The 23,641-nt window shown below is 39.7% G+C and overlaps 1 protein-coding gene across 22 annotated transcripts in view; it reads right to left on the bottom strand.

The window, feature by feature from the left end:
* ANKS1B (ankyrin repeat and sterile alpha motif domain containing 1B) overlaps positions 1 to 23,641 on the bottom strand; it is an 891,644-nt gene that overhangs the window by 85,377 nt on the left and 782,626 nt on the right. For 16 of the 22 annotated variants that reach the window (XR_012494067.1, XM_074326203.1, XM_074326202.1 and 13 more), the window contains 2 exons: positions 3,165 to 3,272; positions 931 to 1,110 (listed from right to left, as the gene is read on the bottom strand). Coding sequence is in view for 21 of the 22 variants with exons in the window: in XM_074326203.1 (XP_074182304.1) it covers positions 931 to 1,110; positions 3,165 to 3,272 (288 nt within the window). In the remaining variant the exon portion in view is untranslated. The remainder of the gene's footprint in view (positions 1 to 930; positions 1,111 to 3,164; positions 3,273 to 23,641) is intronic. The other 6 variants (XM_074326199.1, XM_074326197.1, XM_074326196.1 and 3 more) reach the window with 2 other exon arrangements.

Consider the following 23,641-nt stretch of genomic DNA (forward strand, 5'->3'; position numbering starts at 1 on the left):
CATCATAGAATGTTTACCAAATGCTTTTAAAAACAGAAACGAAATCTCATCAAACAGTTGAGAAAAATATTTAACAACCAAGGCGAAGCAATTACAGTCAAATTTTCACCTCGAGATTTTCATCTTAGGTGTGGGAGGCAGAGAGAAACCTCTTAACACATCGGTCTGAACCTAGAATGAAGATGAAAAGAGTTGAATCTGCCAATAGTTGTCAACAAGTCCATAGCTTAAAAGCTCAGGGCGAAATGGCAGAGTGAGCTGCCCATCTGAATATGCTGTAAGGACAGCACCACTGTTTGGCTGACTCGAGTTTCTGAGCAGCAAGCTAAGGACAGGCCAGAGATGGACTTCCACACCAAAACCATGGAAAGTGACAGATCTCCCTCTTCTGAACGTCACAGATCTCCCTCTTTAGTTATTTGTGTCAGGCAGCATCATCATTTTTAACTACTCAAGGTGAGCACATGAGATGATGCAACTAGTCCCAAGAGTATAATTCTATACAAATGTGTACATGTGGGAGGCAGTTAACATTACTCGGAGTTAATACTTCCCCCCAAATTCTGCCCTGTCATCCAGCCGAGTTATGTTTCATAATCCAGACTTTTATTATTCATTTTCATCATGATTCGATTCTTGTTCAGTATTATTCCCTTTAGAGGAAAGACTTTCTGGGTACAATGAAATCAGACATAATTTCTTCAGCAGGAATGGAGGATAAAGATCTGTGTATACCTTCCATTCCCAGAAAGGTCTGTTCCAGTCTAGTTCAAGCGAGCAGGACATGAAAACCATGATATAAAGTGGTCAAATTCCAGTTGGGGTGGACAACAGGCATCATCCACTGTAAGCTATTGTTCAATATTAGAAGGCATTACTTGATATGGGTAAAAGGCAAAAGAAACGTCACAGAGGCTTTTAACACCTTACCTGAGCCATCTGCCTCTCCAGTTTTGATCGGGGAATATCATCAAAGTAGTTTTCATTTCTTCTCCTCCTTGCATCGCCCTGCATGATAATGTGAGGAACGTCTAGGGAGCCACCAGTGGTGTAAGTGCTTTGGCTAAGTGATGGAGACAACTGAGGAGGAGTGTGATTACCACTGGGTTCCTGAATGGAAATACATCATGAAGTAAATACCATATTTTTGCGGCTAACCTTTGGTTGCAAAATCGTGAAATACTGACAAGACAAACTGCGGGGGTGGGGAGTCATTTTTGAATCAACTGCTAAGGAATGGATGACACTCCACCACGTTATTAATGGCCGATCGAGTTCATACTTTTTCCCCTAAGTCTTTCAGGTCAAAGTTTAAAGTATAAAGAATCAGGCTGTTTTCTTAAACCAGCACTATGGGTGATCTCAGGGGAGAACACACAAGTGTCGGGCAACCCTGATGCTGTCACCTGTGTTTACAAGGGAAGGAGCTGTGTCTTCATGGGGACAGAGTGTCCTCACTATGGTAGACGCCATGATGAGAAAGCTTAAATGGGAACCAATGGGTCTTGATCCTCCATCACAGAGTGATCTGGCAATCAGGTGGGGAAGAGGACACAGCATGGAAACACAGCAAGTCACATGTACAGACGGCAGAGTAATGCATATGACAGAGGATGCGTCGAGCTGAAGGGAACTGGTCAGAGATAAGACAAGGGGTGGCAGACAGCTGGGCTCTAGTGTTTGCAAATAAGAGGAGGATTGGATCATGCTGATTCCCGGGTCTCCCCCAGATGTTCCGGACCTCTTCTGACAAATTAAGGTTCTGTACTTTTTCTTGGGATCTCGGTCATTACCCAAATCTCTTCCAGGGAGCCAGAGGGTCAGGTTCAGAAGGGGAAGGAAAGAGAGTAAAGTAGCAGGAAATGGCTACTCTAAAGAGTTATTTTAGGATGCTTACACTGATGGTAGCTATAGCTTTCTCCCCTTTCGTGTAGCAAAATGAAGGCAAAATAATAATCCATTTTCAGCCTCATTTTCCTCCCAATTTATTTGAAGCTCCTCTTATTGAGAGAGAAAAATAGGTCCTATTCTACTTTATTACTCCCAACACCCTCAACTAGCCTCCAAATGTCCCAGTGTATCCCAATTGCCCCAATAATCAATTTCCCTTAGGGTTCCATCCTGGAGCCAATTCTCTTACATTTCCTGAAATCTTAGTGCATTTCCTTCCTTAAAACTGAATCAGACTCAAATCTTAACAGCTCCTCTCCTGCCCGACCCTCTGCTACGCTTACAGTGGTTATGCTGTTTGCTCAAGTTCACTGATACGAGACATTCTACTGCATTTCATTGCTGGCAGTTACGGCTAAGTGCCATGCTGGTGGTGTTCATCATTTATTATCATGACCTTTTCTGACAGTTGCAGAAAGGGAATCAGAAGCAAGCAAGTGCAGGGCTGAATAAAGAGAACAGAGTTGAAAGTCTCCAACGGTCATGGAGATCTCAGCTTTTTGATGAATTTTAGAAAGTTTCTTTCCGCCTCACGAAACCCAGCGACTGTTGGCTACACCTCCCCATTCCATTCTGCCTGGCAATCATCTCTCGCATTTTCTCCTTCTCTCTGCTCTTGCCTTCCTTCCCCTTCCACTTTCGTTCTTTCTCCCTCATCTAGGGTTTCTCTCTCCCTCATCTAGGGTTTCTCTCTAGTGTTGCCACCCCATAATTCTAAAATCTAGCTGAAAGAGTTTATTAAATAAAATTCTAGATTCTCTATTCTTAATTTATGAAGTGAGTAAATCTGGGAAATTTTTACTTTCTTAAAAAACAGAAGACCCCAAGGTTAATTTTAAATTGATCTTTACTTAACTGTAGTCCCTGATCGGTTTTCTTTCTGTGGGTTTGAGGAGTTTCACAGAAAACTCATTTCCTCTCTCCTGGTGTAGATGGGAGCGTGGGATGGCAGTAGCGGGAGTGGCTCTTTAAAGGTGGTGGTTTGTCAGATGTGTATCTAAATCTCAAAAATATATATTTAACCAATGGAGGGAAAAAAAATCTTGTTTTATAAAACACAACCAAAAGTGAGATTGTTCTCTTACACGGCTTAGGTAAGCTATGTGGAAAACAGCCTGTACTTCCTGACCCAACGCTTCAGTCATTTCATTGTATTGCCCAAAATAAATTTGGGGGTAAGAGTACAGAACGCCATGAATGTGCTGAGCACTTACCCTGAGGGTGATGGACCGAGGGGGCTTCTGTGGTGGGTCCTCGTGCAGCCTGTCTCCCAGAGATGCCAAAATACGTTTCCTGTGGCCAATCAAACTGATTTTTAAAACCTGAAACGACATATATTTAGGTTAAATATTTCATTTGAGATAAGTAATTTTTGTATGTACTAAAAGATGAAGGAATGAAAAGAGATTTGTGCAGTTTATCTCTGCACCATGGAATGTGGTAGGAAATCAGTGTGGCCCTTCAAGTCCAGGGAGAAGGGAGTAACATGGAGAAAGTCTCAAGGGGCAAAGTAGTGGGGTTAGGGAGAGAAAGCAGAGACAGTGCTTTTACTCAAGCAGCCCTAGAGTCCCATTCTCTACCCAGCAGCCGCAAGACCTTTTACTAAGTACAAGCTGAGCCTTAGCCCTCACCATCCGAATTCTCCCGTAGCTTGCTATTGCTCTTAGAATAAAATCGGAGTCCTAACCTGGCCTCAAGGCCCAACACGGCTGGTTGCTGTCTGTCACTGTGTCCCTGCCTCTCTCCCCTTCATTCAGGAGACTCAGTCACACTAGCCGTCTGCTTATTCTCGCCTTGGGGCCTCACCCCGTTTGTCCATCTGCCTAGAATGCTCCCCCTGAGATCTTCAAATGATGCCTTCTTGTCCCTCCAGACTGCACAAGTGTTGTCTCCTCAGAAAGGCCTGCCCTCCACCCTGTCCCCGCCTCAGTGAAAGAACTGTGCCCGCAACCCGCTCGCGCTCTACCCTATGTTCTTTTCATCATTTTCTGAAATAACTTTATTTACAAGTTTAGTGTTGGTGTGCCTTTCTCAGGTAAGCTTCCTGAGAGCAGGGCCCTGGTATACATCACTTATTTCCCAAATGCCTAAAGCAACACTTGAAATAATAGGGACTCAATGAATATGAAAGAATAAATGTTAATATAGATAAAAGTAGCAGAGTAGGGTTATAATCAAGCAGTTTCTACTTGGGGGAGACTCAGAGTCTCCCCAGGATGGGATTTTGAGTCTCACAGTGCTGCAAAGGGAATCAACATTTGAAAAGAGCCTCAGTCCCCACCCCTTCCTGGAGCTTTACAAAGGCTGCCCCTTTCAATCCTCCCAGCATCCTTATCTCGAAGGGGTTCTTCTCACTTTACAGATGAGACAGAGGTTCAGAGTGGCGAAGGTGCCTATCCAAGAGCTAGTGCATGGAGGCTCTGGAATTTGAATCAGGTTTGTTGTTTCAAAGCTTGTTCTACCCCAAGGTAAACTGCAAACATCTCCAAATATCACCAACTTTTTAAAACAACATATAAATCCATTCATAAGAAATGTATTTACCTCTTCTCTGCCCATGTGTAGTTCCAGAATATAACAACTCTTGTTGGGTAATGAGTTCCCAAAGTACCCATTGTGTAAATGTTTTATTTAAAACATTTTTTTTCTCTTTCCAAATTTTAAAAGGAAGGGATGGGCATTTCTTTAGGCGTTTCATCCTGTGCTAGCTTGGATTTTTATTTGCTTATTTGTCAATTAGCTTATTGGGTTTTCTGCCTAAATTTATTTAGATTTCAAAATAGCATTTAAACTAGAATGTCCCCATGCACCATATCCCAACGATTTTATAAACCTTCATCCTCCCAGGCTGATGAATCCTAATCTTTGCAGTTTGTTTTCATAAAGCAGGTCCTCTTTCCCACAGATCATTTCCGTTGACTTTCTCTGTATCTTCTCCCACCCTAGCACAACTGCTTAATGTTTGTTGAACAAGTTGCTCATAATATTGCAGGTATAAGTGAATCTGGCTTTACATTGGAGCAGGATACTATTTTCTGCTTTTAATCCCTCTTTTAAATGCCCTTTCTAAGCACTCCTGATTTCTGGCTGGCCTTTTACCCACGGTAGGAGTAACTATGGAGAAAAATGTACACCGACAGTAAAAATCTCTTAATTTTGCTATAGCTGATAGTTCAAAGCCCTTTAATCTTGGAAGGACGGTTTGAATTATTTCTCCCTAAATTCCTTGTCTTACAGTTGTCCATGCAGAAGCCAATCTGCCATCCCCCCGCTCACTCCTATAGCCCCGTATTACCTTTCTGCCCTTGTATTAGTCAGCTTGGCATTTCACTATCTGGAGGAGCTTGGCAGTTTTTGCAAATCTGGGAATTTCACCATACACTCCTTCTTTCAGATGATTGACAACATGCTAAGTAAGTGTGGTTCCATTGCTGTTTACTTGCAGGCAACCAACATTGTTTGCATGATCCAGAGAAATGCCTTTATAGTCCCACGTTTGTTTCTTTTTTTTTTAAAGCCTCAAGATCAAAGAATTCCCCCATCTCAGAAAAATACATTAACCTTTTCAAATGTATTTTGTAAGTCTAAAAACACTACATTTTATTATTCTCCCTTACTCTTATTCTCAATTACTTTGCCAAAGGCTTTTACTGGATATGAATATTTCCCATAAAACCCCACTGGCTTTTTCCCAGTAGGTAATGGGATCTGATGCTGATGGTGCTAGCTTGGAGCCCCGAGTCCTGCTAAGAAACGTTTTCATAGTAATACAGACATTTAAAATTATTTTGAGAATAACTGACACTAAACAACAAATAACTGTGGTAAAATCGAGCTGGTAGAACCTCCATTGCTGCTTTGGGTTTATTCCCACAACTCAATTGTGGGCAAGTTACCTGACTCGTTTGGTTTCAGTTTTCTCACCTATAAAGTGAGGAACTTAATGACAATATCAAATGTTGGGAAGATGATGAGTGAAATTGTGAGAATAACCAGCACGGTGCTTGGCACATAAGAGATGCAACCTTCGTCATGTGCTTATTCCAGCTAATGGACTCAAAGGATGCATGGAAATCCTGATCCAGAAAAAAAGGGACTTAATAATTTTTACAATTAATCATGTCAAAAAAATTCACTGGCACCTTGCATGAAGAGATGTAGCTAACCTTGGAAAAGCCCTCATTGAAGTGACATGTACTGGTAGAAATGGATCTGGTTTCTAGCTATTTGTTTAATACTAGACCGAATCTCAAAGAATGTATACTATTCTTCCATGTACACCAGTTAGTCTCCGACAGGAGGTAAGCTGAGCCATTCTTCTACACTGGAGCTCCATACCTGCCTCCTCCAAAGAACTGCCCAGAAGAGGATGGATGATTAGATAGACGGACAGAGAGATAGAACAAATTAACAAAGAACGATAACTCACATCAAGAACATTTGGATAGATCTCCTTATTTATCAGAAATGATCCCAAATCACAGAAGAAAGTAATCGGATAACTATCATTTATTGAACATTTACTATGTTCTCGTTGTGCTAGAAACTGAGCTAAGTGCATTATACTGTGTTTCCCCGAAAATAAAACTTAGCCGGACAATCAGTTCTAATGTGTCTTTTGGAGCAAAAATTAATATAAGATTCAGTATTATATTATATTATATTATATTATATTATATTATATTATATTATATTATAGACCTGGTCTTATAGTAAAATAAAACCGGGTCTTATATTAATTTTTGCTCAAAAAGATGCATTAGCGCTGATTGGCTAGGTCTTATTTTCGAGGAAACATGGTATATGTGTATAAATGTCTCATTTAATTCTTAAAATAACATTATCATTCCCATTTTAGAGACGCAAAACTCAGAAATCCTGAGTAACTTGTCTGTGGTCACATCGCTAAGAGGTATCCTGGCTCGTGTTCACACCTGATTCTTTTGTTTTGTTTTGTTTTTCTAATTAAAGTTTATTGGGGTGACAATGGTTAGTAAAGTTCCATAGGTTTCAGGTGTACAATTCTGTGATCCATCATCTATATGTCACATTGTCGCACCCGATTCTTAGCCTGCTCTTTACCACCTACCGTGCTCTTCTTCTTGGTTATTAACCTCTGCACCTTAGCTACACTATCGGTTATACCATCACGAGATGCATCTTAAGATGGGGCTTTATGAGTTGTCATGTTCAAAACATTTATACTGGGTCTTGACTAGCTGAAAAACATTAAAATAAGACAGCTTCAGTTTTGGACGAGGCTTATAGCCGTGTCAAAGCCAGACCAAAAGAGCTCAGGCAGTTACCTCACAGAATTCCCTGTGAAATGCATATACAGATACCCTCACTTTTCGAGTTTGCTTTACGCTACTTTGCTCTTACGAAAGATCTACATTAGTACCTGTTTTTGCTAACTGAAAGAAACCTGAAGGGGATTTTCGCTTTTACAAAAATAAAAATAAAAAAGGCGAAAATCGAAAATAGCATTCAGTGTTTGTTTTGCACAGAGATGTTATAGAGGCAGGTGCGCCATGAGCAGCTAGAGTGACCCCACCAAGCTCCTTCCCTGGGAACCACACTCGGCATCTCAGCATCAAGCCGCCATAGCCTTGACCTGTGTCTGTGAGCATCTGTGCTTTGTCTTCATTATTTTGTGCATCCGTTAGCAAAAACGTGTCCTAAGGTAAATTCTTCTTTGCTTTAAGCCATTTCCTGGGAACGCTCTACTTTCAGATATTGGGGGAAATCTGTATAGACAAAGAACAGGAAGTCCTCATCAACCCTAAATCAATCCAAGGTGGCTAATACTAGAGTGGAAGGGAGGGTGACATTTGGCTTCAAAACCCCCAAAACTGACAATATGAAATCCAATCAGCAAGACAATAGCAGAGAATATTCCAAAGAAAGATAGTCATTATAGGAAAGTCAAGTCCAAAAGCAATTGGGTTTGCCTTGACAGAGAACAGCTTAACAGCTGATTATTGTTGTAAGCAGATAGGGAAGTAGTGGAATCCTACCATCCCAAGCACCATAGCTGATGACCAGTCAGTTTATAAACCTTTAGTAGTGTTCAAAAAGCCAGAGCAATGGTAACTGTGGTAGAGAAAAACTCTGTACATTTTTCATTATTGCTTAGGTGAAAGCTAAGTGCATCTACAAGGAACCCAAGGGAGTAAGACTAAAATAATGGTAATATATTGGAGATTCAGTTATTCTAAGATATTGACACAATTCAGTTCAATTCAAAGAAACAATATTGAGTTTCTGCCACAAATTATTTGGAGGATTCAAAGGAGAAACTTAGAGGGATTGGGCACAAATAACTACATTGTCAAATCATTAACTAAGAAAAAATTATTATACACATGAGCAGAAGGATGTGGTTCCAACAGATAAGAAATAAAAGGTATTGCATGTTTTCTTAATGGTTTTTAAGACACCTATCATGAGAAATGTGGGTCAAAGGCAAGGAATATTGTTGAAAGAACACAGGCCTGCCTCATATTGGTATCATCCATCATAGCAGCTGTCTCTAGGAATTCTCCCCACTTTCAATTAAACAGGACAACTTCAGAAACCACATCAAAAATCCCGGCAATAGAATAACTGTGCTGAGTGACAATGCTATAATATTATGTCACTGCCATTTATGTTTCTGGGTTTAGCTGTGGGAATTCTGCCAGACAATATCATGACATCCTTGCACTGAATCGCTCACCTCAGAATACATGTCACAGCAACACTGCAAGTCAGTCAACTTAGACTTGTTTTTCCTTCTTAAATTTAATGTAATATAAATTAAACCTGTTAAATTTAACATGATGTGAATCAAACATTTTTTTCTCTTTATCTGCTTTTAAAAAAAAATTAATGTTTTGATTAAAATAACAATACCGTTCTCCCATTGTAGAGACAAAAAATACAGAAAACAAATAGGAGAACAAGTTCTCCAGAGGCTAGTAGCATTTAGGCTTATTTCCTTTCACTTTGTCCCCATGATTATGTTTTGTGGTGGCCAGAATGTAAGTACAATTTTCACCTTCATTTTTTCACCCATTATTAAAGTTAAGGAACTTAGCTACGTATTTAACTCTTAGTAGACATTTTAAGTAACTCCATATTACCATATTATCACTTTAGAGAAGCATGTCGTAATTCACTAACCGTTTCCCTTTTTGTTGGAAATTTAGTTTGTGCTTCTTTTTCTGGATATCAAACATTCCATGTCCTTAAAAAAGTCCTATCCCCTACAATTTCCATTTTCATTGCCATGTATGCATAAACACAATGAAAAACACCAAAGAAAACTGCAAGAATGCACATGACTCATGAAGAAAAGTCATGTAGCGACACTCTGTCTCCACGTTCCGCATGAAATCTCAATCCATTTATTGCCGGCTGGACCAAGTCCTCCAGGGAAAATCGCAAATGCACATAATCTTCCTCAGTGTCACATTTTGCATTTGTCATATTCCGGAGTTCAGATTTAGCTGACAGACGTGAAATAACACATGTAGCTGGAATCCTCCAGGGATTTCACAGGCAGCACTACTTAGCACACGAGTGAATCTAGTTATCACCGCCAGGGGACTGCATCCTTTTTATTCTGGGTTTTTGTTTAGGGAGAGATTTTTATTTTACTTTTATTTAAATGGTATTGAGGATGAAGCAGGTTTGTCCTGCATTCGGAATCCCCTTTCCATTTTTAAGGGGCAGACTGTTGCCCCTTTTCTTTCCTAGATATTTGCTAACTAAGGACAGCAGCTTCCGTACACATCCGGAGGGCTCCTCTAACTTCAAAGTGGCTTCTTCCAACAAAACTGCAAGTGTTCTGAGGAGCTCTGGTGGTCTTAAATGTCCAGAAGGGAAGTTGAGGTGGGAGTTTATTTGCTTTGTTCACATCTGCAGAACTAAAATTGCAATGAAATGTGAAGGATTTTCCCCCTTTCCTGCTTATAATTTCTAAACACTTTCCCCCGGAGAGCATCAAAGCAAAAGTGCCTATGTGTCATCCAATTTCAACTCCCGCAATTCCAGAAAGCCTCATTTGAACTTGCATCTGATTTTTGACTGTGACATTTTCTCTCTTATTTCTTGGACTGTAATAATCTATGTCTGGTAATAGTATGGTGGACAGAAGGACCTGAAGCAGAAAATCATGATATTTGGTTCTTCCTCTGACTCTTCTGAGTGGTCTTTTAACAGCTTTGAGTTGTGATATTAAAGGGACAATAAACAAACATTTACTGAGTGTCTTTCCCACATAACCACTATGCTATGAATTTGTGAGTCATAAAGAAAAATATATTCAGTCCTCTTGGGCTCTCTATCCAGTAGGTGGAAAAATATGAAAAAATATGTGTGTGCAGATACTTCTATCTATTATCCATCCATCCATCCACCCACCCACTACCTAACATCTATTCATCTATCTATATAAATATATATGTCTACACAGCCTTCTAAGACTAAAAGAGATTTCTGTAGCTTCAATAAGAATGATTAGGAAGCTGCTCTGGAAATTATAAAGCACTGAACTATGGCATTATTTCTCTTTTTAGTGTAACAGAAACTTAAACCTTTCTTACTCTATCCTTGAATAACCCTAACAGCAAAATTTTAAATATTATTTTTGTTTTATTTAAATGTGCTATCATGGCTATCTCTGGGTAGGTATTAGACCAAGAACCATGCCTTTCCAGCTCTCTCTCCTTTTATCTAAAATGTCTTTAATTCCAGCCAAATCTCCTCCATGTCTTCAACTGTGCCATGTACATCTCTTTCGCCCACACAATACCTCTGCGTATTCTAGAATGTCTTTTCCCTCCTTTTCATTAGATTCTTGCAAGGATGAAACCAAGATCCACCTAAAGCCTTCCTTGCTCACCTTGGATGACAACAACCTCTTTTTCTCTGAAGTTCTCTAGCATTCATCCAGACTACAAGCTCTGTATATGTCAGATACAATGACATTGGATCCTGGGGACCCTCACAACATCTAGCACACAAGTACACCTTCAAGGGACACCCTGGAACATCAGATCTCATCCCTTACACAGTAGACAACCAAGGAAGTGGGGGAGAGTCTTTGAAAGGCAAAGAGGAAAGGAAGAGAACACCCACATCCTATTTCCTTCCCTTCCTACTCTCAACGCTTTTCCATTCCTTCTGAGCGTTAGCACCTCAATTCGTTTACACAGTCTTGCCATGGGTGATGTAAAACTTCCTTACCTACCACCATCTGTATCTCCTTTCCTTTACCTCTAACACTTCATGCAAGGAAAAAAAATTCCTCTGACTAGGTTTTCCAAATTTCCTTTTCCTTCTTACCTTTCAAAGCAAATAACAGTTTGTATGACATGCCAACAAAATGCAACTGTGTTAACCTATGGGAAGGAAACAAAAACAAAAAATATAGGTCCAGAGAGAGCAAGGGGCAGTGGAAAAGGGGGAGAGAGTAAGTGAGAGGAGGCAGGGGTGTGTGTGTGTTTTCTGAATATAGTCTGTTTCAATAAATAGCAAATGCTAATTATGAGGAAATGAGATGATCCTTGCATGGGGAAGAGACCTTAATGGTATAATTGCCTCTGCGCATTTAAGGGTTCTGGAGGTAGAAAGCCTTTTGTAATCAAGGAGAATCTCAGGTTTATTTGTGAAGCTCTCTGAATTACCTCTTGATGAAGGTACTAATTTTCTGATTATATTTTCACATAAACATTACTCCAGAAGATTAAAAAAAATACAAACAAACAAACCAATCAGTTCCTAACTAATTTCCCTGTAAGTTACTTTTAAGTACAGCTTGCTGCAAATTTGGGTTTTCACAGGAGAAATTTGGTTTGCATTGCTCAATAACCCAGTCATGGGGATTACGGAAGGAAAATTCTGTTACAAAAGAAAGTGGGAAATATGTGACATATCCCACATCTCAAGTTATTCTCGGAGACATGATTATGGGCTAATAAATAGCATTTGAAATCTGCAAATCTCTTTGCAGTATTATTACTACATAAGGATGCTCTGCATCTTAAGAAGTAGAGAGGACAAAGTTTTGCTTATTTTGCAAACCATGCAGGGTATTTATCTATTGAGGGTATTTCTCAACTTATTTCCTTTCAGTTTTTGAGATCTGAAAACTTATGATCTATTGGGGCAGCTGGTCAGCTCGGTTGGTTAGAGGCGGTGCTCTTAATAACAATGTCGCCAGTTCGATCCCCACTTGGGCCACTGTGAGCTGCTGCCCTCCACAGCTACTTGATTGAAACAACTACTTGACTTGGAGCTGATGGGCCCTGGAAAAACACATTTAAATAAATAAAAGTTAAAAAAAAAAACACCAAAAAACTTATGATCTATTATAGTAGTGTATGATTGATGTTCTCAGTCTCATAAATAAAATTATATTTAACAAAATTCAATATTAACACATGTCCACATATAAATTAAACTGAAATATGTAAAATATGTAAATACACATATATTTGTAAAGAGAAGCTTTAAGACAAATTGAATCTCCAGAGACAGTCCTAGGTTAAGTGACGGCTGGATTATTCAATTTGGGGATTATAAATGGCCTCCTTTGTGCTGTTTAGCTACTTTAACGGCATGTAACACCTTTCATCAGAGGGTTGAATAGGGGAAAAGGCAATGAATTCAAACAAGTCAGTTCTGTTTCTTGTCAGCAACTCTGATAAAAGAATTTGGTGTGGGAGGAGGTAAAAATCTATCTGAAACAAGCTAAAATGTAACTTTAAAAAAATGCATCCATGGATTTTACTTAGCCTAGTAAGCTATTACTGGGCTTTAAAATTGGGCATTATGGTATTTCAGCCCAGGTGTGGAGGGAAAAAGGATGTTAAGGGCTTAAAAAAGTATTTCTAAGGAAGGCAGATGTTAGTCCCAAGGACAGGCTCAAGATGAGGAAGCAGGATGATAATAAGAGACAGGTTTTTTTCATAATCCCCTTTTCCCATTGTTTCCTCACCTCCATCCGTACCTGCTTCCTTATCTCCTGGAGAATCATCACATAACAGAATAAAACTGGGAATCACTATATACCCATTAGAATGGCTAAAGTGAGAAAGACAATACCAAGTGCTGGTGAGGATGTGGAAAAACTGCAACCCTCATTTTGCTAGTGAAAACGTAAAACGGTAGATCCATTTTTTGGAGAACTGCCAATATCGCACATTATGACCCAGTTTCTTACCCTATGACCCAGCAAGTCCACTCCTAGGTAGCAGCTCAAGAGAAATAAAAACATATAGCCACAAAAAGATTTGTAAATGGATGTTCAAACAGCATTATTCGTAATAGTTGAAAACGGGGAATAATCCAAATGCCAGAAACAATAGACTAGCAATTTGACTACAGTTTAATCAGCTGGTGAATAGATACTAAGTAAAATGTATTATTTTCAATGCAATGGAATACTATTTAGTAATAAAAGGGACTACAGATATACGCTACAGCATTGCTCAGAAACATTATGCTAGACACGTACGATTACATGTTGTGTGATTCCATTTATATGACGTCTCTAGAAAATATAAAACCATATCAGAAGAAAGCAGATCAGGTGAATGGGTGCCTAGGCTAGATTGCCTGGGGTAGGAATGGGAGTGAAGATTGACTGCAAAGGCCATCAGGGAACTTTTCAGGGTGATGGAAATGTTATAAAACTGGGTTGCATGGATGGTTGGACAACTGCATAAATTTACTAAAACTCACTGAACTGGATACTTAAAATGGGTGATTTTTATGATCTGTAATTATATTGCAATAAAGCTGTTAAAAATGAATAATACTGTGAGAAAGCACTCAGTATTCAACAAGTGTAGAATAAGTAAGGCCATTCCTGAAGGCTATAATTCAGGCTGCTCCAGACAGAAACTACTGTCCTCCTGGAATGTACCTTTTACTAGCTGGACTAAAGGGTGAGCAACACGTAAACGAGAAGGTGTCCAGCATGTTTCAAGGGAAACGTGACCCAAAATGAAGCTTTGCTCTGAGTGCCTAGTGTTGTTTAACTATAGGCTAATGGGTGAGTAGGCTATTCTTGGACATTCTTTGTTATATGTATACAATAAATTAGTACCTATGACTTCCCCACATCTATATTTTAAGTCTTAATCCTCCTAGCTCTGACACTCTGGTAAAAATGTTTATGCTTTCTAAATGCTTCCAGCAAACGGTTTGTGAATGTTTGTCAAGAGTGTAGTGACCCCTAGGAGCCAGCATGGGTTCTGTAGGGGTAAGAACAGGCAGTGATAATGAGATTCCCTCAGGCACGAGGGCATAAGGCGGCCTTCTAAGCACCAAACTAATCACACCAACAGAGAGAATGGAGACAGAATGACTTTCTGGCCCAGAAAGAGCCAATAGAATAATAGACTGGCAATTTGACTATCGTTTAATCAGTGACACTGAAACCCAACTAAACAAAGAAGGTATGTGTCAGGGTGGGGTGAGCATGGAAGCAAGAGTAGAGGGCAGATTCAAGCAATGAAACAACAGATAAAAGACAATTAGCAAGCCGAGCCTTGGCAGTACTGACGGGAGAGCGAGCTTGAATCTGGAGTAAGTACACTCTTTGTGGACTTAAGAGGTGTGCTCTGCCATTGGGCGGCTGCTGTTTCACTGGTCCTTGTCTTGATCCAAATGAGACACCCCTCAAAATTGCCTTTCTTCCAACAGCACGTGAATCAGGAAGCAGTAATCACAGAGTCAATCTCCTCGGTAGCCAGTGCCAGGAAAGGAACAGTTGAAGATGGGGGGTGGGGGAGCTTTGGTCACCCTTCATTGACAGATTGGGAATTTTGATACGCTCTTCTCTTGTCAATAAATTCAGCACCACTGAGGCAAAAGAACCTGCTCTGGAGGCGCAGTGATTAAGAGCAGGGCTTAGTGTTAGAGTGACGGGTGTGAGCCTTGACTCTGACACTTACTAGTATATATGACTTCGGGCCAATTATTTAAACTCTCTCGGCTTCACCTACGTAATTCATTCAAAATCATGGGGTTAAAAACAGTATGTTCTCGTACACTACTATAGTGTCTGCATTAAATGAGATATACGAAAAGCACTTATCACAGTGCCTGGCATACAATGAGTCCCAATAAATGGGACCCCATTCAGTGTTTTAAGTCCAGTTTCTGCACCGGAAGGGCTGAGCCTACCCCTGAAACTTGGTTCATTCATCAGTGTCACATCAATGCCACAACCAGAAACAGCTCAGCAACTGGACAGATGCCTTTTCTCTGGCAACAACCCCGGTGCCATCAGCCATTCTTCTTTACAAACTTCAGTGGTCTCATAAAAAATGAGTTTTTGATAAACTATATTAATTTCTTTTTTTTTGACAGAGCTATTAGTATGAGGTTGACAGACCAGGAGAATGCCATAGATATAGTGTCTCTGATTCCAACAAAGCACTCAATGAAGACTTTCAGTACCTATACAATGGGGAGCTCTACGCGAGAAAAAAAATAAGTGGAATCACAGCTGGTTGTACATCTACACCCAAGAGGCTTGATGAATGACTCTGTCACAGCCTGTAGGGGGACCACTGATTGAATGCCACAGGGCTCTGTCCCTGGATTCTGCTCTATTCCAGATTTTCATTAATGGCCTCAAAATAGACATAAGAGGAATGTTTATCAGATTTTTCAATGACATAAAGCTGTGAAGGTATTTAGTATGGTAATAGGCCAATGCAAAATTCAAAATTCCCTCCACAGGCTGAAAGGCCACGCTGACATAAAAATGATCCCATTTATGAGGAGGGATAAATGGAATGCCCTACATTAAGGCTCCAGAAGAAATCAATTGTGCTAACTTAAGACGGGGGAAATATGGCTTTACCACGGTTCAAAGAAATATCTGAATTTTCAGTTGAACACAAGAAGAGATGTAGTGGAAAAGAGCGCCAGACTAAGGGTCGGAGGGAAAGAAACACACACGAAAAAAATGACTTTTCAAAACAAATGATCTCATTTACATTACCATTCAGTCTTAGAGGTTGGCAATTATCTCTATCTTAGACATGAAACAACTGAGGATCAGAAATTTTAGAGACTTGCCAAAGTAGGTGACAAAGCCAAAATTTGAGTCCAGTTCTGATTTCCAAAATTCATGCTCTTTATATCCGTAATATCCTGCTGCCAGCTCTCTCCCAGAGTTGCTGTGAGGCTCAAGTAAGACAATATTAATAGAAGCACCGAGCACAGTGCCTGGTGTACATCCTCTGCTCAGAAGTTGTGGGTCTGTTTCCAGACTCGTTTAGCTTTAAAGCTGTGTGCTTATCAAAACGACTGGTACTTTATTTATTGTAGTATGAGCCCTGCAGTTTATTCTGAGTCTTTTCAAGTTTGTCCATTAATATAACTATCATAGTAATGATTCTGTCAATTTTTCTTATATTCCTTTCACTCTGTCACCATTACTCCAAAACCCTTAATTCCAGAAGCGGAAGCTCTGGCCAGGAAAAAGGTAGTGGGAAATTTGAGGGCAATCAGAAATCTGTCAGTCAGTAATGATTCCCAGATAATGAAAACTTTTTTTTCCAATTAAGGTAATTTTCAAGGGCTGCATTAGTGGTTTAATGTTGCATATTTACATGATAAAACCTCAATTACCTCTAGATAATGAGGTAGTGTGTTAAGTAACCTTAGTATAATGATATGCATGGAAAAGGTACAAAATTTTCACTTAATTCAATTATTTGATTAGTGTATTTTATGGTTAAATGATACTTTTCCCCCCGTTGTTGTTGGAATCCTTATTGGAATTCTTCATATATATATATATATATATATATATATATATATATATATAAAACATAAAATGTTTTATACGTATTATGTAATAGTTGGAATTCTTCCTAAATATATATATATTTAGGAATATATACAAAAATACACATTTAGGAAGTATTCCAAATATATAGTACATAATATCTATTCCTCTTAGATATATAATACATATACACAATATATAATATACACATATTTAGGAAGAATTCTAAATATTATATATAACACATAATACACATATTATAATCTCTATATATTTTATATATATATATATGTACATAAACACATTTGTTTCCCTCCCTGCCTAAGCACAGTTCATTGATGGTCCTTACGTCTTTCCTGGATATTTGGAATACCAAGTGACATCAGAGTCATGCTTTATGAACAGCATTTGTCACTGGGCCCCAGTGCTGCTGCAGAAAATGGCTGAGGAAGGTACCCTGGCTCCATCAGGATCCCAGAAGATTTTGCTCTTCTTAATAAATACTTAGGAGCAGTTATTTGTCATTGTCTCTTGCACTAGAAGCAAGGGCTGACAACATTAGCTATCTAAACGTTCCAGTTAACGAAGGGTTTATTGTAAAAAATAATTCTTTTGGGGTGGGGGTGGGGGTGGGGTGAGCTCCTTTTCAATTTCTCTCCTTTTTCCTCTTCGCCCAGACCAGCCATGATTCACAAAGCTGGAGAATGGAGAGTCATTAAAAAGATGGAGTCATTAGCTGCTGATGGCGCTGGTTTTGTTCTCCCATCCTGGCATGGAGAGGTATGGCCATGGTGATGACCAAGCCTCATCACCATCATAGAGCCGTGCGGTGGATGGGCTGAGAACCTCTGCTATATACTGTCTTATAAAAATATGGAAAGAAGTGTCATCTGGTCTCTATCTGGTGAACCCACTCATCTTCCAATATTTCCAAGATCAAGTTCAAATACTACTTTTGTGAAAGATGAAATTTCTACCAACACCCTTGTCATCCATCCTGGCACTGATCATACCGTGCTACAGCTAGGTGTTTACAGTTTCCTTCTCTAGACCAAAATCTTCTTGTACATGTGTAAAAATATAAGCCTTATTCTCTCTATATTCCTAGCATGTAGTACTTTAGAAGGTGGCTCAAAGTTAAACCCAAGCAGACTGAAACAAAGAAATCATCAAACAAATAATAGCAACAGACCTTCTGAATGACACTTATCAAATTAGCCATGCTCCAAGAAAAAAAATCTGCTTAGCACACTGTATAAAAAAAATGAAATATATTTATGTTGTATCTGGTTTGCAAGCTTGTTGATCAAATTTATGAGCTCAAAACAAAAAAGTGAAAAGAATAGCAATGCTTTCTAAAAAGCAGATTCCTAGCATGTAGTATGTTAGCAGGTGGCTCAGTTAAACCCAAGCAGACTGAAACAAAGAAATCATTAAACAAATAATAGCAACAGACCTTTTGAATGACACTTATCAAATTAGCCATGCTCCAAGAAAAATATCTGCTTAGCGCACTGTATAAAAAAAATGAAATATATTTATGTTGTATCCAGTTTGCAAGCTTGTTGATCAAATTTATGAGCTCAAAACAAAAAAGTGAAAAGAATAGCAATGCTTTCTAAAAAGCAGATGCTGAACTGTTACATGGAAAGTAATAGCCCCACTTGCCAATGTAATTCAATATAATTTACAGGGCTCCAATGAAAAACCAAGCAATAAACAATGACTTAGTATTTGGTAGAAAATGGGGTGTAATATGCAATTGTCACTGAACTTATTACCTACATATAATGTCATTCACACAGTGAGAAATTACTCATTTTTACTTCAAGATAATTTTAATACTAAGCTGGACAGAAAAACATATGATGAAAAATTGGTAATTTATTCTCATATTGCCCTAGAATGATGATAATATGGGGCATGTCATTAATTAATTAATATAATGTTATTCATGCAGCGAGCACTTGATATCCATGAAATGCATAATTAATGATGAAAATGCCACAGTGTTAATATCATACTTACAGATGACATCAATTTCTTCCCACCCATGCTTAAATTAAATATTCCTGAGTCCTGTTTTAATCTTTATGGGATGCAAGGAATTTGTGAAGAAATAAAAAAAGATGATGAAAAATCAAATGCCAAAGTTTACTTCCAGTATATGAAAAATGATTATTCGACATTAGAAGTATTTTAATCTCAACTTTTTAAGGCATTTGCTAACATTGTTTCAGGCCAAATGCTTGAAATGTTGAAATCTTATATTTCAATTCCTTAGGGTGAAAGGGGTTTTCTTTCCCCAGCATTTCTTGTTTTTATTTAGGTTTAATCGCTTCTCTCATCAAGGTTCATAAAAGATGATATTTATATCTCATAAACATAGCCAGAATGTGTTGCAGGCTCCCTGCGGGAAAACCATGAGCAGAGGTAAAAATCATTGCAAGATCCTGAGCTTCTTAACTACAGTCTCTTAGAGAAATGTCGCATGTGAGAAATGCTAACTAAGGAGGCTGGGAGAAAAGATGCTACCTTCCCAAAAACAACATTTGAAAAAGCAAGGATTATTAACATGGTGGTTTTATGAAGCACTTGAATTTTACATAAGTATGGCTCATTTTTTGTTTCCTAAAAAAGGATGGCATTAGGGCAAACCAAAAACTGAATACATTGTGAAGTTGAGCGAAAAAATTTGCATCGAGCTAGGATTTTAACAAAATGCAACTTTTCAAACACTTTTCCTATTTTATAATCATTTACATGGCTATTTGCAAAATCTCTAGTCATGATGCTGAAAAAGATGATTTTAATTTTAAAATAGTAACACCGCACTTGTTTATGAGGATTTTTGCAGGAAGGAAAATTTTTATATACTATTCATCTCAATATAAAAGGGCTTCAATTCAAGAGTGTTTATGCTTAGAATTTGAATTTGTTCCTTGGAATGGCCTCATGGCTAATATCTTGTCTATACGAGTATGCAAGGTCAAATGGATATATCTCCTCGGTAAATTTGGATTGACCACCAAGCAATTTATCAGGAAGCTGGAAGATCTGAATTGATCATTAAAACAACAGAACAAATGGGCTCTGTCTGCTTAGTTGAGTTTACTTGATGGTTAGCTCATTGTGCCTTAAGGAAATTTACTTGGCTTCCAAATGAGACAGACACCCCCATGACATACTTACTATTTAGAACCCTATCTCAAATTAAAAAAAAATCAATTTTCAAAAGCACAGCATTAGACGTCTTTTGTTGCTTATATCTTTGCTGAATTACCTCCCAGGAAGTGGAAGAGCTTCCTGTTGCCCTACTTCATGGTCTATTGTCATATTCCCCACAGCTGGAGACTTTTGGGAAGATGGGTAATTTGGGTACTAAATACCAGAAATTATAAGTGCTTGGTCTTCCTTTATCAAGTACTTCTTTTCCAAGTGAAGCTTTCCAATAGCTTCTTTTGGAGGCTATTTTCCACAGGTTGTGGGTGATGGATAGAGACCATTAAAGGGGGTGCAGCAGAAGGATACTCCAATTCCTCCCAATACTTCCATCTTCACAGCACCCAGGCCCACCAAGACGTAACCTTACGCTGAACAAGGGAACAATGTCTTAACTGAGCATGAAGTTCTATTACTGTTGTTCCTTAAAATGCAAGTTGCTAAAGGAACAAAGCTGATTAAAGAACCACAGTGTGTTTTATGAAAGTTGGTCATTGTGCCATTGACAGAACTGTTAGAGTCCTAAGTACTGGGTCCCTACTGGCAGCTTCCGTTCTCAGAGTCACACCTTGGTGGGGGACCTCAATAATGCAGCCTGCAGTGTGCAGTTTTTCATCAGCAAACACGCATCCGGGGTTGACTGTGTCAGCGATGTTAGGTTGCTGAGGGACATACGGAAAGGAAAAAATATTGCCTTGAGGAGCTCCCAGTCTAGTGGGGAAGACAAGGGATTACTAAGCAAAGTGACAGGTGCTCCAAGGGAATACATTTAGTATTATGAAAGTGCAGGGTAGGGAGTGACAACGTCTGCCTGGGGGAGTTGCAGATGGCTTCACACGTAGGACACAGGCTTTTAGGGACGAGTAGGAGTTTTCCAGGTAGAGAACTAAGGGAAGGGGAATTCCAGGCAGAGGAGAATAGCACGTGCAAAAGTGCAGAGGTGTGCAAGAACGTAGGAAGATATGTCTGTTTATGGTTTTAAAATTTTATTTATGTCCCTATTTAGTTTTGGCAAGGAAAAGTTGTACGTGTGAATGGCAGGACAGGAGGCTGGGCTGTGGACAGATTTCAGGGAATTCTAGAGGAATTTGGTCTTCCAACTTAATTAGACAATACATGTGAAGTGCTTCCAACAATATTTGGCATATAGTGCATACTCAGTAAATATGGCCTGTTTTTACTATGTTGGAATCTTTGGGAAACCAACCAACTTTTAAACAAGGGAAAGGATGAGATCAGAGATCAGTATTGCTTAGAACAATAATTTTGATGTCAATATTGAGAATGAATTAGAGTAAGAAGACACTGTCCACAGGCCAATAAATTCAAATAACTAGAGTGAGGAACGGGGCCAGGAATTAAGTCTTGTTTACTACTGTATTCCCAGAGTCCAGCGTAGTGGCTGCACGTAGTAGGCACTCAATGAATAGTCACTGAATGAATAAGTGAGTGTAATGAGAGGAAGGAACCGATCTGAGAAATATCTAAGTGGCAGAAGGACAGAGATGGCGAGCATTAAATGGTAAAGGGGAGGGAGTTTTTTTTGTTTTGTTTTTTTAAAGATTTGATTGGGGAAAGGGAACAGCACTTTATTCGGGAACAGTGTGTACTTCCAGGACTTTTTTCCAAGTCAAGTTGTCCTTTCAATCTTAGTTGTGGAGGGTGCTGTTCAGCTTCAAGTTGTTGTCCTTTCAGTCTTAGTTGTGGAGGGCGCAGCTCAGCTCCAGGTCCAGTTGCTGTTTTCTAGTTGCAGGGGCCGCAGCCCACCATCCCTTGTGGGAGTCAAACCAGCAACCTTGTGGTTGAGAGGACGCACTCCAACCAACTGAGCCATCCGGGAGGCAGCTCAGCTCAAGGCACCGTGTTCAATTTTAGTTGCAGGGGGCGCTGCCCACCATCCGTTGAGGGACTCGATGAGTTGAACTGGCAACCTTGTGGTTGAGAGCCCACTGGCCATGTGAGAATCGAACCGGCAGCCTTTGGAGTTAGGAGCATGGAGCTCCAACCGTCTGAGCCATTAGCCCAACCCTGAGGGAGTTTTTGTTTAAGGATGACACCAGAAAATTGGATTTAAGAGAATGGTATTGCTGTTCCCTCTAAAGGAGGGAGGAAAAGGTTTGGCAGGGGAGACAAGGCTCTGTATTTGCTACTTTCCGTGCAGCTGCTGGTTTCTGTCTCTCCTGAGTGTTGAGAAAAATTGGTCAAGGGAGTGCAAAGGACCCTCACACAGGCACTGAGCTTGGAGCTTTCCTTGTTATCTTGTTGAATCCCACAAACTATCTATGAGTTTGGTATTGTTATCCCTGTTAACAGGTGGGGAAACTGAAGCTTAAGATGACATATTAATTAGGTGGTGGAACCCAGACTGAAAACACACACACCTTTCTGCCCAAAGCCTGTGCTTTTTTCACTCCACCATATTGCCTCTGCTGTTAAAATGAGCATTTGGAATAAGGTACATTCCATATTCAGAAATCTTGGGGCTAGGGAGGTGAGCACTTTGCAAAGAAATCAAAGCACAACTCTTGTTAACTTTTGGCTTCATTAATACTCCAAACTTGTCTTCCCCATTCACAGAATTATTAAGGAACCAAAAAAGATGTGAAAATCTTTCGAAAAATAAAAACAAGGTGATATAACAAAATGAGAAGAAAATATGTTCAGATTCTTGTTAAGGAATTCTAGAACAGTGCAAAAGATGTTAGGAGCTGGATGCTATAGTAGGGCTGTTTGACTGGCAACGGCATCTTTTCAACCATGGTTCAGAGAGCTTGTTGAGTTGTTTGTTTTTGTTCTTCCATTCTTTATGGGTCAATTTTCCTAAAACTTGAAAATCTGGATCTGAGGTATGGGAAAAGAATGAATTTTGCCTTCCAGTCAGAGAGTTTACAACTCTACGGTGTTCAATCTTGTTTTCAAAGAGGCTTGGTTCTGTACACACCTAAGTTCATACCACCCATGTCCGCAAAACTCCCTCAGGGACTGGGCAGGATGGTCATGTATGGAAAGCAAGTGGCCACTGGGTGTGATGTATTTTGTCCTTGTGCTGGGCAAAGCATCCCAACACCATAGAGGACCAGCGGAGCGTAGGGTGATATGTCTCTTGGTCCCATCACAATGTAAGCAGGCTGAGCAGAGGCAGCACCCACATTCGTGTGGTAGCCACAGCACCTAGCATGAAGGGCTCATTGTAGGTCATTCAACTTATGCTGGTTACACCCTTCCCTTCATTCTCCAGAGGGCTGGCTCCTTTCCCCACTCTGGTCTTGGCTTAGATGCTGCCCCAACAGAGAGGCTTTCCATGGCCACCCTCTTTAAGCAGCTCCTTTAAGCTATTCTCACCTACTGCACTCTGTTCATTTCTCACATGGCTCTTTTTAGAATTTTAACTCACATATTTGCTTATTTGCTTCTGTGTTGCCTCCTTCTCAAACTAGAATGTAGCCCCCAGGAGGGCAGGGAGCATGTCAACTTGGTTCAGACCAGCACCTAGCATGGGCCTGAGCTGTTGTAGGCTGGTAGAACCTATTTGTTGTTTTAATGAACAAATGATGCTAACCCTGAGATGGTGAGACAGGTGACAGCAAAGCAGAGGGCCACTCAGTACCTGGGGGATCTCGTTCCATAGTTAGGCTTTGTTATGATCTGAGATCAGGAAAGGAGCAGTGGACT

Source organism: Rhinolophus sinicus, linkage group LG02, assembly GCF_036562045.2.
Source record: "Rhinolophus sinicus isolate RSC01 linkage group LG02, ASM3656204v1, whole genome shotgun sequence".
Classification (NCBI taxonomy): domain Eukaryota; kingdom Metazoa; phylum Chordata; class Mammalia; order Chiroptera; family Rhinolophidae; genus Rhinolophus; species Rhinolophus sinicus.